General features: G+C 44.9%; 1 protein-coding gene across 3 annotated transcripts; it reads right to left on the minus strand.

The window, feature by feature from the left end:
• Positions 1-8942: 8942 nt before the first annotated feature.
• Positions 8943-14658, minus strand: LOC124660794 (CMP-sialic acid transporter 3-like). Of its 3 annotated transcripts, none has more exons than XM_047198632.1 (15): positions 14279-14658; positions 13651-13767; positions 13378-13434; positions 12949-13026; positions 12655-12699; positions 12419-12478; positions 12029-12106; positions 11349-11426; positions 11133-11202; positions 10572-10679; positions 10023-10156; positions 9867-9937; positions 9612-9660; positions 9467-9530; positions 8943-9311 (listed from the first exon to the last, which is right to left on the minus strand). In XM_047198632.1, the coding sequence occupies exons 1-14, from the start codon at positions 14435-14437 to the stop codon at positions 9480-9482; spliced, it is 1155 nt and encodes a 384-aa protein (XP_047054588.1). In that variant the 5' UTR covers positions 14438-14658; the 3' UTR covers positions 8943-9311; positions 9467-9479. The 3 variants fall into 3 exon arrangements, with proteins under 3 accessions (XP_047054588.1, XP_047054587.1, XP_047054586.1); XM_047198631.1 differs by having other exon boundaries at positions 9612-9657; positions 12029-12151; XM_047198630.1 differs by having other exon boundaries at positions 12029-12151.
• Between the last annotated feature and the right edge of the window lie 1044 nt (positions 14659-15702).

A 15702-nucleotide genomic window follows, 5' to 3' on the forward strand; every position in this document is an offset into this window, starting at 1 on the left:
TATATAGATCATAGATGTGCATGGAGGAGAAAGATGCACACTTGATCAGTACTGTTAGATGTAAAAACACCTCGACACGTAGAGTAGTACTCCAACACGTCTACGTGTTCAATATGTACACGCCACTATGTGGCTTTTCCACCTATATAACATGCAACACGAGGCCCCAACGGATCATCGTTTCCGCCTAGGTTAATTTGGTATCAGAGCCTGCCTCTTCCACCTCCTAGCCGCCGATCCACAAAAAAAAATTCGCCGCCGCCACCGCATACACAACTGCCGCCGCCGCCGGTCCTTCTGACCTGCCGCCGCCGCCATACACCCAAAACCTACAACCTACAAACACCGCTGCCGCAGCTCGCTACGTGCCCCCGCCGCCGCCAAAACACAACCCTAGCCACCGCCGCCGACTTTTTTTTTGTCCGCCGCCGTCGCTTCCAAAACCCTAGCCGCCGCTGCCGCCCAACACCCTACTGCTCCAATGTCGTCTTCCTCATCGTCGGCCGTCCTTGGTGTGGCCCTCGGATCACCTCCGTCTCAGAAGCTGACACGGGGCAACTTTCTATTCTGGAAAACGCTCGTCCTTCCGACGCTGCGTGGCGCTCAAGTTCTGCCCCTCCTTGAGGGCACTGACGTCGCCCCGCCGGAGTTCATAGAAGAAGAAGATGCCGACAAGAAGAAGATCAAGACCGCAAGCCCGGAATATACTCGCATGGATCGCTCGAGATCGGGCGGTCATGAGTTATCTCCTGAACTCGCTGTCCCCTGATATCCTTGCGCACACTGTTGGTCTCGAGTCCTCGGCTCAGGTCTGGCTCAAGATCAACACCATGTTCTCTACTGCCTCTCGTTCCAAGGTCAATCATCTCCATGATGCTCTCAACAGCACTAAAAAGCTCGAGCTCTCGGCTAGGGCATATTTTGCAAAGATGAAGGGTTTTTGTTCTGAGCTTACTGCGATGGGCAAGCCCGCTGATGAGGATGAACTCGTTGGCTACATCTGCCGTGGCCTTGATGGCTCCTATAATGATGTTGTTTCTGCCATTAATGGCAATTCTGGTGCCACCTTGGACGATCTCTTTGATCAAATCAGCGCTCATGACATCCGCCAAGCACATCTCCAAGCCTCGGGTGATTCTTACACCCTTCACGCCAACCTTGTTCGCCGTGGACGTGATCCTCGTGGGGGTCCCGACCGTGGCCGTGCTGATGATGATCGTGGCCGCCGCCGTGATGATGGTGGTCGCCGAGATGATACTAGACGCCGCGATGATCGGCGTCATGATGATTGGCGCCGTGAAGACCGATGCCGCGATGATGACCGTCGCCGTGATGAACCTCCTCGTAGCCGTAATGACGCTCCACGTTGTCGTGATGATGATCCTCCTCGATGTCGTGATGACAAGCGTGATGGTGGTGCTCCTCCCCGTCGCCGTGATGATGGCGACCGCACTGACCGTCGCCGTCGTGGTCGTGCGCCCACTCCTTTTGTGGATACCACATGCCAGATATGCAAGATCTATGACCACCCTACTTCTGATTGCTGGTGGCGCTATGAAGGCGATCGTGATAATTCTGATGATGATGACCGTGAAACCAAAGCTGCTAATATGGCATCCTATGGCGTTGATACAAACTGGTACACTGATACCGGTGCTACGAACCATATCACTGGAGAGTTGAGCAAGCTCTCTACTCAGGAGAAATACACTGGACATGATCGCGTCCAAACAGCCAATGGTAACGGTATGCAAATTGCTCATATTGGTCATTCAACTTTTCGCACCCCATATTGTCGCATGCATCTTAATGATATCCTTCATATTCCTAGTGCCTCTAAGAATCTGCTTTCTGTTCATCGATTTACACTTGATAACCATGTCTTCATTGAATTTCACCCCTTCTTCTTTTTGATTAAGGATCAGGCCACGTGGAGAATATTGTTTAAAGGTCCGTGCTATGGCGGCCTTTACCCCCTCATCCCCTACATGACCGACGCCTCCAAGCAAGCCTTCATCACCATCAAGCCTTGCTCCTCCACGTGGCATCGGTCGCTTAGGACATCCTTCTTCCTTTGTCGTTTCAGCAGATTCTTAGGAAAAATAAAATTTCGTATACTCCAGAAATAACACCTTACGTGTGTGATTCGTGTCAATTAGCAAAGAGTCATCAATTGCCATATCCTGTGTCTACTAGTGTTTCTACTGTTCCTTTGGAACAAGTGTTCTCTGATGTCTGGAGTCCAGCACATCTGTCTGTTGGCAAGAATTCATACTATGTAAGCTTTATCGATGATTATAGTAAATTTTCTTGGATATTTCTTCTTAAGAAACGTTCTGATGTCTATCAAGTGTTTCTTAACTTTCAGCAGTATGTTGAAAGACAATTTGGCACCAAAATTAAAACCATGCAAACTGATTGGGGATGTGAATATGAAAAACTCAACAGTTTCTTTCAGAAAATAGACATTGTTCATCATGTCTCTTGTCCACATGCTCACCAGCAAAACGGTTCGGCTGAGCGTAAGCATAGGCACATAGTTGAAGTTGGTCTTTCCCTTCTTGCTAATGCCTCTATGCCTCTCAAATTTTGGGATGATGCTTTTCTTACAACAACGTTTTTAATAAACTTGCTTCCTACCAAAATTCTCAATTTTGACACACCGGTAGAACGTCTTCTTGGTATTAAGCCCAACTATGAGTCTCTTAGAATTTTTGGCTGTGCTTGCTGGCCTAATCTTCGTCCCTATAACACTTGTAAGCTTGCGTATCGTTCTACTCAATGTGTTTTCCTTGGATATAGTCCTTTACACAAGGGAGTTAAATGTCTCGATGTCAAAACTGGCAGGGTTTATGTCCCTCGTGACATTGTTTTCGATGAGAATGTCTTCACGTTTGCCTCTCTTCATCCCAATGCTGGTCAACGTCTCCGTCAAGAGCTTCTTTGTTACCTCTTGATACTCCTTCCACATCTTCGAATATTGGGGATGCACCAGTTGATGAACATATGAATATGCATTACATACCTGTTGTTACTAACAATGCCCAGAATATTGTTGAGCTTGATGTTGCAGATGATTCTACATCAGATTCAGAGCACACCGCAACAAATTTGAGTGAAAACGGAGAAGATACGGAGTTTTTACAGCATGAAATACCGACGCCAGAAAAAGACAGCAGCACTGAACACGAAGTTGATTCAGGTGTTGTCACCCCTGCGCGCGCGGATCCCGAGGATGATCCACCGCAACGCCCTGCCGCGCGTGCGCGTCCGTCGTCCCCAGCGCTCGCCATGTCGCCGCCTTCTACTGGCCGGTCGGCCGGGCCGAACCCGCCCCAACCGCGCCGCGACACGTCGCCACCCCTGACTGGACTCCCGCCCGAACCGCGCCCGACCCCGCCTGTCTCTTCGCAGGCCGCGTCCGCGCATGCGGCTGCACGTCCGACAGCCGGGTCGGCTGCTCCCCTGGCGCCGACAGCGCCTAGTCCAGGAGATTCTGTGCCTCCGGCTGCTGCTACTCCTGGTGTGCAAACACGCTTACAGAAAGGTATTCGAAATCCGAAAAAATATACTGACGGCACTATCCGCTATGGTTTGCTTACTACTTCAGGTGAACCTCGGTCGTTGTCTGAAGCTCTTAATGATGATCATTGGCGTTCTGCTATGGAAGAAGAATATCGTGCTCTTATGCAAAATAAAACGTGACATCTTGTGCCACCCAGTTCTAGCAAAAATTTGATTGATTGCAAATGGGTGTATCGTATCAAGCGTTGTGCTGATGGTAGAATTGATCGTTATAAAGCTCGTCTTGTTGCCAAGGGATTTCGGCAACGCTATGGCCTTGATTATGAAGAAACATTCAGTCCAGTTGTGAAAGCTGCCACCATACGTGTGGTCCTTGCTATTTCTGTCTCTCGAGGATGGAGTCTCCGGCAGCTAGATGTGAAGAACGCGTGTTTACATGGTGTTCTGGAAGAGGAGGTCTATATGAAACAACCCCCTGGATTTGAAGATTCTAATAATCCACATCATATTTGCAGGCTTGATAAAGCACTCACTACTAGGAAAAGGCCTAGCCGTAAGAATGGTATCAGTGGCGTACCCTTATACTGGTGCGCCACTGCTAACTAGCAGTGGCGCACCAAAAAGTGGTGCTCCACTAATACAAACATAGCAGTGGCGCACTGCTTTTGAGGTGCGCCACCACTAAAGGTCGTCCAGATCTCACACCTCCCCAAACTTAGCAGTGGCGCACCCCTTTAGTGGTGCGCCATTGCTATCTCACATATTTAAGATAGTAGTGGCGCACCTGTTTATAGTGCTCCACTGGTATTTGTTAGTTATGGCGCACCCCTACTAATGCGCCACCGCCTCCCACATGCCCCACCCAAGCCACCGGCCACCCACCACATGCCCCAACAACCAAACCTCACCCACCCCTCTCTCTCTCCCCCAATCTTATCTCGTCACCACCGCACCCATCCGTCTCTCTCTCCCCCAATCTTCTCGCAGGCTCGCACAAACTCCTTCCGACCGCGCCTCACTCATCTCCTACACCGCCCCCCAATCTTATCTCCTCTCAACTGCCTGCGAGGTCGTGCGATGGGCGACCACGACGGCGTCGTGCCCCACCGAAGCCACCGCCTGCGAGGCCAGCCATATGAGCGCAGCGGTGGCGGCGTCGTCGATGGCCTAGGGGAGGCGGTGCTCACGGCCGGGGCGACCACGGCGACGCCGTCCCTTGGCCACGCTGCATCACCGCACCATGATCTCTGGCGACGCCCCTGGTCCTCTCCCCCGCCACCGCCCCCTGGTCCTCTCCCCCGCCACCGCCCCCTTCTCCACTACGCCGATGCGCACATCGGCCTGTCCGTGCGGAACGCGGTCGTCGCCATGCCGCCCCACTTCACGCGGGCGACGCAGCTCATCTTGGCCCTCGTCAACGCCGGCTGCCGGCAGCACCTACGCTGCGCAGTGCATCCCCTCGACCACCTGCAGGAAGGAGGAGAGGGTGGCGGTCGACTCAGTGGCAGCGGTCTGGGAGCAGAGCAACGCCACTGCTTGGCCCTCGTCAACACCGGCTGCCGGCAGCACCTACGCTGCGCAGTGCATCCCCTCGGCCACCTGCAGGAAGGAGGAGAGGGTGGCGGTCGACTCAGTGGCAGCGGTCTGGGAGCAGAGCAACGCCACCGTCAAGCGCGTGCTCCGGCGGCGGCGGCTACGGGGTCTGGTGTGCTCCGTCCCTTTTGATTCAGGGACCTGATTGCTTTTTTATAATTTTTGTAGGGTTTTAGTTGTAAAATTAGGGACTTGTTCTCTTTTAGGGTTCTGTAATAATCCAGGTGTAATAAATAAACAAAGTAATAAAAACAGGGTGAAGGACTGAAGGCGCTGTAATCCATGGTCAAATCCACCGCTGCCACGACCAGGCCCATGTGGTCGGCTTTTTTATTTTTTTATTGATTCTCCAAGCAGTGGCGCACCCTAATTAATATAAAGTGGCGCATCCTAATATCACAGCAGTGGCGCACCTCTACATATATAAAGTGGCACATCCTAATATCACAGCAGTGGCGCACCTCTACGGTTAGCAGTGGCGCACTAGGTGGTGCGCCACTGGTATTTGGATTACCAATGGCGCACCGCTGGTGCGCCACTAATAAGCCTTTTTCTAGTAGTGACTTTATGGTGTTAAACAAGCTCCTCGTGCCTGGTTCTCTCACTTGAGTTCTAAGCTTCATGAGTTTGGTTTTGTTCCATCTAAAGCTAATACGTCTCTCTTTCTTTATCAAAGGTCAGAGATTACTATCTATGTGCTCATATATGTTGATGATATCATAGTCACAAGCTCCTCCAATGCTGCAATTTCGGCTCTTCTCAAAGACTTGGGTACAAATTTTGCTATCAAAGATCTTGGAGACTTGCACTACTTCCTGGGTATGGAAGTACAGAAAACAGCCAATGGTATTGTTCTTACACAGGAAAAATATGCATTAGATATTCTGGCCAAAGCACACATGACAGATTGTAAATATGCACCAACACCTTTGTCTTCTACCGAGTCACTGGCCTAGGGGGGGGGGGACCACTTGGTCCTGAATACAGCACACGATATCGCAGTCTTGTTGGTGGTCTTCAGTGTCTCACACTGACACGTCCAGATTTGTCGTTTGCAGTTAACAAAGTCTGCCAGTATCTTCATGCTCCTATGACCTCTCATTGGTCGGCTGTTAAAAGGATACTGAGATATGTCAAAGGTACAGTCAAAATTGGTATAACGTTTCAGCGGTCATCCTCCACTCTTCTGAGTGCTTTCTCAGATGCTGATTGGGCTGGCTGTCTTGAAGACAGACGCTCCATCGGTGGGTTTGCCATATTTGTTGGTCCTAACCTAGTTTCTTGGAGTGCTCGAAAACAGGCAACAGTCTCAAGGTCTAGTACTCGAAGCATAATACAAGGCCTTAGCTAATGCTACAACAAAATTAATATGGGTTGAAGCTCTTTTGTGTGAACTTGAAGTTTAGTTAAAGAAAAAACCATGTCTATGGTGTGATAATCTGGGAGCTACATATCTTTCTGCAAACCCGGTGTTTTATGCCCGCACAAAGCACATTGAGATAGATTTTCACTTTGTACGTGAAAGAGTTGCCCGTAAACAGTTGGATATTCGGTTTGTCTCCAGCAAATATCAAGTTGCTGATGGTTTCACAAAAGTGCTTCCTATCAAGAATCTACAGGAGTTTCATCGTAATCTAAATCTTCTTCGCAGTCCTCCGTAGTTTAGATTAAAGGAGGCTGTTAGATGTAAAAACACCTCGACACGTATACTGTATGGAGTAGTACTCCAACACGTCTACGTATCCAACATGTACACGCCACCGTGGGGCTTTTCCACCTATATAACATGCAACACGAGGCCCTAACGGATCATGGTTTCCGCCTAGGTTAATAAGTACAACCACATGAGATTGCAGGTTTACATGCAATTCTGGAGGAAAATAATGATCGATTACGTACGTCAATTTGAGGGATGGCCGACAATTTTCAGGAGATGACCGTCCTCGTTTTGCAAAATTAATTGCAGAGTGACACACCAGCCTGCTACTCACTCTATTCACAACTACTTCGCGTTCTGGGTTTGATCGAAGTCGAGCTCTGCAAAGTTTTAGGGATGGAAAAAGGAAGACTCATTGGCGTGCATGGGAGAAGTTGCAGAAACCGAAATACCAGGGTGGTCTTGGCTTTAGGGATTTCCTTATGTTTAACCAAACACTTCTTGCAAGACAAGCATGACGGTTGCTTACTAAACCTAATAGTTTGTGTGCGCGGGTTTTAAATGCCAAATACTATCCTAATGGGAGACTGAAGATACTGTTTTCAGCGGGAATGCATCTTCAACATGGACTGCAATCTTTTAACTTCTCAAGAAGGGTTTGATTGGAGAGTATGTAATGGGCAGAGTATACGGATATGGAGAGATCCATGGATTCTAAGACCTGTATCTTATAGATTGGCGTCGACCAAAGAAAGGTGCAGACTAAGGTTTGTCTCAGAACTTCTTGATCAATTTGGGTCATGGCGTACAGATTTGTTGAACCAATACTTCATACCGATGGACATTGTTGAAATTATGAGATTGAAGCTGAGAAGCACGGCAACTTGCTTGGGCGCCTGAGAAGCACGGTTTATTCACTGTGAAGAGTTTGAGGGTACAAGGAAAATCTGGGATTTCATATGGAAAAGCAACGTACACCAAAAGTGCAACACTTTGCATGGTGTCTTGCTAAAAAAATTCACTTCCTACTTGGCGGAACAAGTGTCGTCGCACTCGGAGGTTACTGATCAATTTTCTGTGTGTAGTATGGAGGCTAAGGACAATTTCCACCCCTTTAATGTCCACTAGCGATCCAGCTATGGTCCTATATGGCAGAGGTGTAGCATCTACCACCCATAGAGAAAATTGTGAATACAGGGATTGAGTGGGTGCTCAATCTAATAAGGGACTCCTCAAGCAATAAATATGTATGGTCTTGCTAACCCTATGGCGTATTTGGCATGTCCGCAATGAAGTTGTCGATGATAAACCCCACCACCATTGGACGTATCTCGTCGTTTTTTAGTGAGCTATCTGGAGTCCCTAATAAATATCAAGTGTCATGCTACTATGGATATCATGAAGGGAAAGTATGTCTTTGATCGGGATGAGCAACGTTTTCATGAGCACGTAGACAATGTTATTAAATCACCTGTGCATTGGTTGCCTCCACTAGCTGGTTGGTGTAAGCTCAATGTTGACGGGTCATTCGATACTACAGGAGATGCAGGAGCAGGGATGATTGCACGAGATCATGGTGGTAACATTATCTCCTCGGCCTATCGACAGCGTCAGTCATCAAGAGATCCCTTAAGCTCAGAATTATATGCGATCATGGAAGGTTTATCGCTTAGCCTGAATTGGTGTAACTTGCTGATCATGGTTGAAACTGATTGTCTTGAGATCGTGATGATGTTGAGGTCTAAAGGTGTGAATCGGTCCGTTCATGCACCAATGGTAAAGGAGATCAAGTCTCTACTGAAAGCCCGTCGAACTTATATTACTCATGTTAATCTTTGTCAGAATAGCTGTAGTCACTTTTTAGCCAATTACACTATAACTTTTGCTCTGGCCAAGATGGTTTAGCAAATTAGTTGTGCTACCAAGATTGCAATTGCTGTTTTGAGTAATATAAGTTTCAGTTCACAAAAAAAAAAAGAGGGATTACCTGTGTAAATAAAGATAAGGAGAAAAAAGAAGTTGATGCTTGCATATTACCAGATCTTCTGAACATTGACACGTCATATCCTCGTTGATGTGATGTGGGCACATTGAATCTATATGTCCACGCCCACATTTTGAGCACATCAAACTACCTCTCCGTTACACAAGGTTAGGTTCTCGAAGATTAGCTTGCATCGCCACATTGTTAAGAGTTAACATATGAGGTAATAGTAAAATATACTGCACAAAGAACACGAGCTGGCAAAAATACTAAAATGGGACGAAAAATGTAGACTAAATACAGTTATTCTAAATCATTCCATCACATCACACCGATTCTATGACAATGCGAAGGTATCCGGCCCAGCTACAGTATCTCTGCAAGCACGCCATTCTGCTAATGGATAGACATCCCTGTGACAGTCCTCTAAACATCACTGCGATAGCGATTCTTCGGGAATATTAGGTCAAAACCCTATGCGGCTGTATAAATCTTCTCATCCCATGCTCAGGTGTTGGTGCCATGCTGGCAAGATGTGTGCTCCTCTTATCACTGTCAAGGGAAATGATTCAGAAATGGACCAAAGGAATAGAAATTGTTGACATGCATTCCTACTTTCACGATAAAAGGAGAAATGGCGACATTAGACTGAAAGAACACATGGTGGATGGCACATATTATTACTCTTCAGAAAGGAAGATATTAACCTCTCAGACGACATCAGACAGGAAGAAGTGGCTGCCTCTCATCAGATCCATGGCGGTGTTTAGCCTGTATGCACAAATGAGAATGTCCGTTAGACTTGCAAATAGAAAAAAAAAATCCCTTTGAATATATGTAGTATATAATTACCTCACTTGCCACTGGGTCAACTTTGACATATACAGATTCCTTTAATCTGCTGAACAAGGCAATCCATAAAAAAAATCAAAACAAACATATTACTAATGACATGGATTAAGGTTGCAGTGGCTACAGCAGAAAGCAATAGATTTCTTCTCGAAGATAGATTGCAGAATGAAACTTCAGAACAATGTGGGTATATCAAGCATCAACTATTCGAGTACATTGATCTAAAAAAAACTATGAGTGCACAATAGAACTAACTTGTGATCCTCCACATCAGACATCTCAATTTTGCTGCTTGGCACTTGATCTTTAATTTGGTTTGAAAGATACTGGAACAAATTAAGATCCACAGAAACATGTAAGAGTATGGTAACTTCAACATTAACTGAATCAACAGACAAGAAAGCATGTTACCTGATGCATAGATATAATTACTATTGATATTCCAAGAACAAAATTGATAGTCAAAGTATGACCGAACAGTACAGCAGACGCAACACCCGTAAATATTGTGGCGATTGTCGATGAGTATTTCTTCAAAATTGTATCTGCATTGGTCATTAACGTGCTTGAATCTTATTACATTCCCGTTTGCCAAAACTAACATAAAGTAATCAAATTTCACATCACAGAATTAGCCTATTCATGTATATGCATACTCTTACGAGCTAGGACTGAATAACCAGTGCTATCTGGGGTTTGGCCCTTTTTTTCAGTATATTCAGGTGGGGAACCCCCGGTGAAAATTCGAAAAAAGAAAGCCAGTGCTCAGTGCTCGTGCTAGACGTTTTCTTGTATTGCACACAGGTTTAAGCAAGCCATTGCATATATGGAAACTTTCAGTGGATACATCCATACATGCAACGTAAATAGAAGAATAAAGCTTCAAGGATATTGAAGAAATGCAGTGCATTTAAGAGCATGCCAAACAATAGGTAGAAGGTTTTAATGTTTGCAACATACCTGCATATTTGAAGAAAAATGACGAAAGTATGCCCTGTGCAGCATTATTGCAAATAAGAAACATTGTGGCTTTTGAATGCCCTTCCAGAATGTGAAAGCTACTAGGCCCTGAAAAGTTACACAACAGATGTGTTATATCAGCATTGCATTATTCCATATCCATGATGAACATATCATGTAAAAGAACACACTTCAGAGACAGCACAATTCAGTCACAAGAATTTGTTATGCATGTTTCAAATCCTAGCATCCCAAAAGCAAAGTTGAATGAACCATGTCGAAATGAATAATAAAAATACAAATAGTTGAAGTTCTTGAAAGTAAACATTTCTCAAAGGTAAATCAAGCTGTAAGGATACAATATATAAACATATAACAGGGAATTACTTATACAAACGAAGAAAAAAATAACAAAATCCAAAGCTAACATGAAAAAAATGTATTCAATTCACACAGCAAAAATTGTTTTGACAAGACATCACAGAAGAAGAAGAAGAAGAAGAAGAAGAAGAAACAAAAATAATTAATGCTTCTCATGAGACATGTATTCTCAAACATTACCTTGGATGATGGCGGTGATCACGAGCCCAAGGAAATTAAATATCGCACCATAACCGTACAGAAATAAGTGCTGTAGAGATGGAGACAATGGTGACAAATAGCATTTAGAGAAATGAAATAAATACATAAGCAATTTAAGTTAGGATATTGCATCGAGTAGCATATCGTGCCAGATTAAAATACCAATAAAAGCAGCACAAATGGATATGGACATACCTGAAGATATATGCTCGTATCAAACTGGCTTTTCAGAGCCTTTTCGTTGTAAACTGATGCCAATGCAGGAACTGTTATCTGACAACCCACAAAATTTGTACGTTATGGTCAGGTCTCAGTTCTTGCCAGTCGCCACTCAATACTGTTGTTTAAAAAAATACTTTAAATTCTTTTTACGTGCTCAAATGAAAACGAAAAGCTCCATATTGTCCCCATGTGAAGCAGTTGAGTGTATAGATTCTATCCCGAGATCTTACAACCGACTATTTTCTCCTATGGTAGTTTACTCTAAGCTCTGAATCACATTGAAGTTATAGATGACATAAACTATACCAAAATATGAAGTAATATTGTTGAAAGCAAGAAATAGCAAAGAGCGAGCACTGTATCAGTAAGATGAGCGACTGCAACATTTATAATTAGCTAGAGCTAAGGAGCAGAGCACATACAAAACTGTGCTGTAGTCAACTGACTGACAGAATACCATACTTGCGTTGTACATAATACAAGAAAAGAGCGTAAAAGGGAAGTATTAGTACATAATAAGCATGCTAGCTTCTCAAATTACACGAGTTATGGTATACTCTAACCTGACATGTTCAATAAAATAGCAGGTACAAATGGCTTGAAAGGAAGTATGAGAAAACTGATTCAACAAATGAACCCAAGTCGGGACTTACAAAAAATAGTGTATACATGTAGGCCCCAGCTGCAACGGGAAGACCAAGTGCAGTCGAACCTTCAGGCAGTGATTTCAGCTGATTAACAGATATTCCAATTAACAAGAGTGCAAGGGCTTCCCACTGTTAACAAAGAATAGCATGATGTCAATTACACAAGCTCATGGCATCAATAACAACTTAAAGTATTGCATTTGGACATTACAACATTATTCCACAGATACGAAGAAATACAAGTGGTCAATTATCTTTCGTTTTTCCTTTTCTTTTATAGGGAGGTGGCCAAATCATATTTGAGCTGCACCAACACAAATTGACTTACATTTGGAGTATACTGAACAAATGCCCAAAGTTGGAAGACATGATTGGTGAAAATTAGGAGAAATTTACCTGAATTGTGGAAAAACGTCTCCTCAATAACACTTTCAGCAGTACAGCGATTATCAGAACCTACAGATATCAATACAATAAATATATAATCACGGAACATAAACAGTTTATGCCAGTTGCATATGTATGTTAACGACCAAAAGGTATATTACAAGACTGAGATTATTAGGACTTAGGAGGTTAGTACTTATAAGTGAAACATGAACAAAAGAAAATGAAGGAGGAAATTACCGTACCTTGAGGTTACCCAGCATTTTCACTGTCGCAGGGTTAAAATATAACTGCAAAACACACAGGATCAATTATATTTGTTAGGATATCTACCAGATCCAAGTTACGCTCATACAGATGTTGAGCTCCACTATTTTTTTTACTTAAACAGAAAACACATATGATGAATTATATTTGTTAGGATATCTACCAGATCCAAGTTACACTCATACAGATGTTGAGCTCCACTATTTTGTTTCCTTAAACAGAAAAGATTGCTATGACAAGTCCTGAGTATTGAGGTGCTTTTGGATTCTTACCTGCATTGTGAACTTCAAATAATTGTTGATGGCATAGAGAAAAGCAGGAACTGCAAGAAGAACATTGTTGCGAGCAGCCTGCCAAGTGATGATTAATTAGAATGGGAAACAGGATGACTAGTTTTCTGTTACTTTTGCCATCATAACAAATATATGTAGAGAGGTGGAGAAAGTAATTAATGATTACAATTTCAAATTTATATGGAATTTCCATGAGATGTCCGGGGCTATTGTATACATGACAGCATATGGCCAGATAATTGGGATCCAAAACGGAAAAACCACAGCTTCTTTCTGAACTGAACAGTATATATGTATTTGGGTATTTACATCATGCACGTTTTCAGTTGATTTGAGACTGAAACATCGCAATGCATTAAACAGATCCATAGTATAGACATGCACACTTTAAATTTAGGGTCATATTACCTGGACAAAGGTGGAAACCGTTAGAAGTGGCTTCTCCCCCACCTTTAGGCGCCTAGCCTGCAAGAGGCATCAAGGAAATTATTGCAAACAGAAAACTTCTGTAAGCAATGCTGGAGTGAAATGTGCGGATTTTAAACAGGATATTCATTCAACTCACTTAGCAGCATATATGAACACAAATGACACCAGACCTTACACGAGATAAGCAACATTCTAATTGAACTAAAAAGTACAGAAACAAATCAGAATGGAACTATAGATGATATCACATACCTGGAAGAACAACATGATGATGGCAAAGATAACTTTTGTAATCTCTGTCAAGAAGTTCACACTGACTGGGCTAAATTTGAATTTCCCATCCACTTTACACATGTAGACCAATATAGGCTGTACAAGATGTGGAAGAGTATTAACAACCATAAGAAGTAGCAATGTGGCAAGCTGCCAATAAGTTTAATGAAAATCTACAGAAGCATGATCATTTGTTAAGAATGCCAATCTTGATCTCAGAATAGATTCACTACTACCGACGCAAATCATCGAGAAGTTTTGATAAGTAGTACAACTGATGCGTGTATCTAGACAGTGCAAACATCAGCGTGCTGAAAAATAAAGCTGACACTGGAAATGAAACTGACACTGAAAAACGGAGCTCATGGAAGATGAAACTCCACACTTTTCTTGTTAGCAATTAGCTTGCAATGTATCTAGCCATATTGACAAAAACAGCGAGTCACTAATCGAAAGCCAGTCAATTCGCCTCCACCGCCATCATCTAGCAGTCAGCACTAACGGTTCAATCCCCCAGCTTAAAATAAGCAATAATGGTTCAATTGTTACACAACACCTGCACACTGACCAAACGGAACAAAAATGCAGGGAAGGAAGCAAGAGTCACCTGTAGGCCGGCGAGGACGCAGTCGCCGGAGACGAGGAGGACGTTGAGCGCGCGCTGCCGCGACGACACGGTGGTCCGGTGGGTGTGGTACGCCTTGGACACCGCCGGCGGCAGCGCCACCTTGGCGTGGCACACGCTGCACTCCACTTCCCCGCTCATCTCCTCCGCCTCCGCCGCAAGAGGCTCGGCAAAACCCTATGATTCCGAGAAGCAGCGCCGACAAGTGACGAAAAATTTCAGGGAAATCACCCGAGAAATCGCGGAAAATTCAGGACCGGGCCGGGAAGAACGGAGGGAGGGGAGGTGGGAGCCCTAGACGCCGGTGGGGGCGTCCACCGTGGGAGCTCGTGGCGGCGGAGGCGATCGCGATGCGAAGCTTCTGGAAGGCGCGAGCGGGCGAGGGCGAAGGGAGGCCGGAGAGGAGAAGGGAAGGGGAGCGGAAAATATAAATTCCGTGGGAATATCTTATGAGAATGAGAACGAAAGGGGAAAGGGCTTTTCTGCGAGGTTTTCTGTTTTCTAGGAAAGCCATGGTATTTTGTGTTTTTCTCATAAGAGGCCACTGCTGCCACTAGGATTATTTTTCTTCACGCAACTTTGAGTACAAAATACAGAGCACATTTTACACACCACCTATTTTCTACTTAAAATTGAAGTTGACAAGTTAGATTTCTTCCTCTAAGAAAGTAAAATTTCTTAGAATTTCAAGTGAATTTATCTTTCCCTTCCAAAACAGTTACCTCGCCATGTACATCGGTTGATGATATGCTTATTTTTTATTAAAAAGATATACTCCCTATATTCCAAAATAACTTGCTCAACTTTGTTTAGATACGAGATCGGATGGAGCATTTATCTTGGCCAATTGTTACTCTAATATTTTTGTACTGAACTTACTTTACAATTCATTGTCAAAAATAGTGTGCACACTGATCCAGCCACGCCAGCGCATCCTCGTCCCCATCCCCTCGGCCTCCTCCTCTCCGCGCAGTCCTCTCTCGTCGCCGTCTAGGGGGCGTCGCCTTGGAAAGCTTGGGTGGTGTGGGGGCGGCGGCGGTTCTTCTCGATGGTGGATTGGTCCGATGGTCGGGCGGCGGTGGAGCAGCGGTCACAGTGATTGGTGGCGGTGGTGGGTGACGAGGCAGTGGGTCGCGGTTGGGCCAGATCTGGGCCAATGGACTCAGACGGGCAACGGTTCGCACATGCTTCTTCTCCGCTCCAACGTCGTTTGGCTCCTGTGCTTCAGCATGCAGCTTGAGAAAGCACTGTGCTTTGGCTCCGCCTCCTGCTTCGGCAGGGATGGCTGACCCGTTTGGGAGGCGTATGGCGGCCTGTGGTGCTTGCTTGCCTGCATCGAAGAATAAAAGGTAGTCTGCCCTGCTGTTTTTTCAGCACCCAGACATCAATCTGCCTCATGACAGCCT

This window comes from Lolium rigidum, chromosome 6 (assembly GCF_022539505.1).
Source record: "Lolium rigidum isolate FL_2022 chromosome 6, APGP_CSIRO_Lrig_0.1, whole genome shotgun sequence".
NCBI classification, from domain to species: domain Eukaryota; kingdom Viridiplantae; phylum Streptophyta; class Magnoliopsida; order Poales; family Poaceae; genus Lolium; species Lolium rigidum.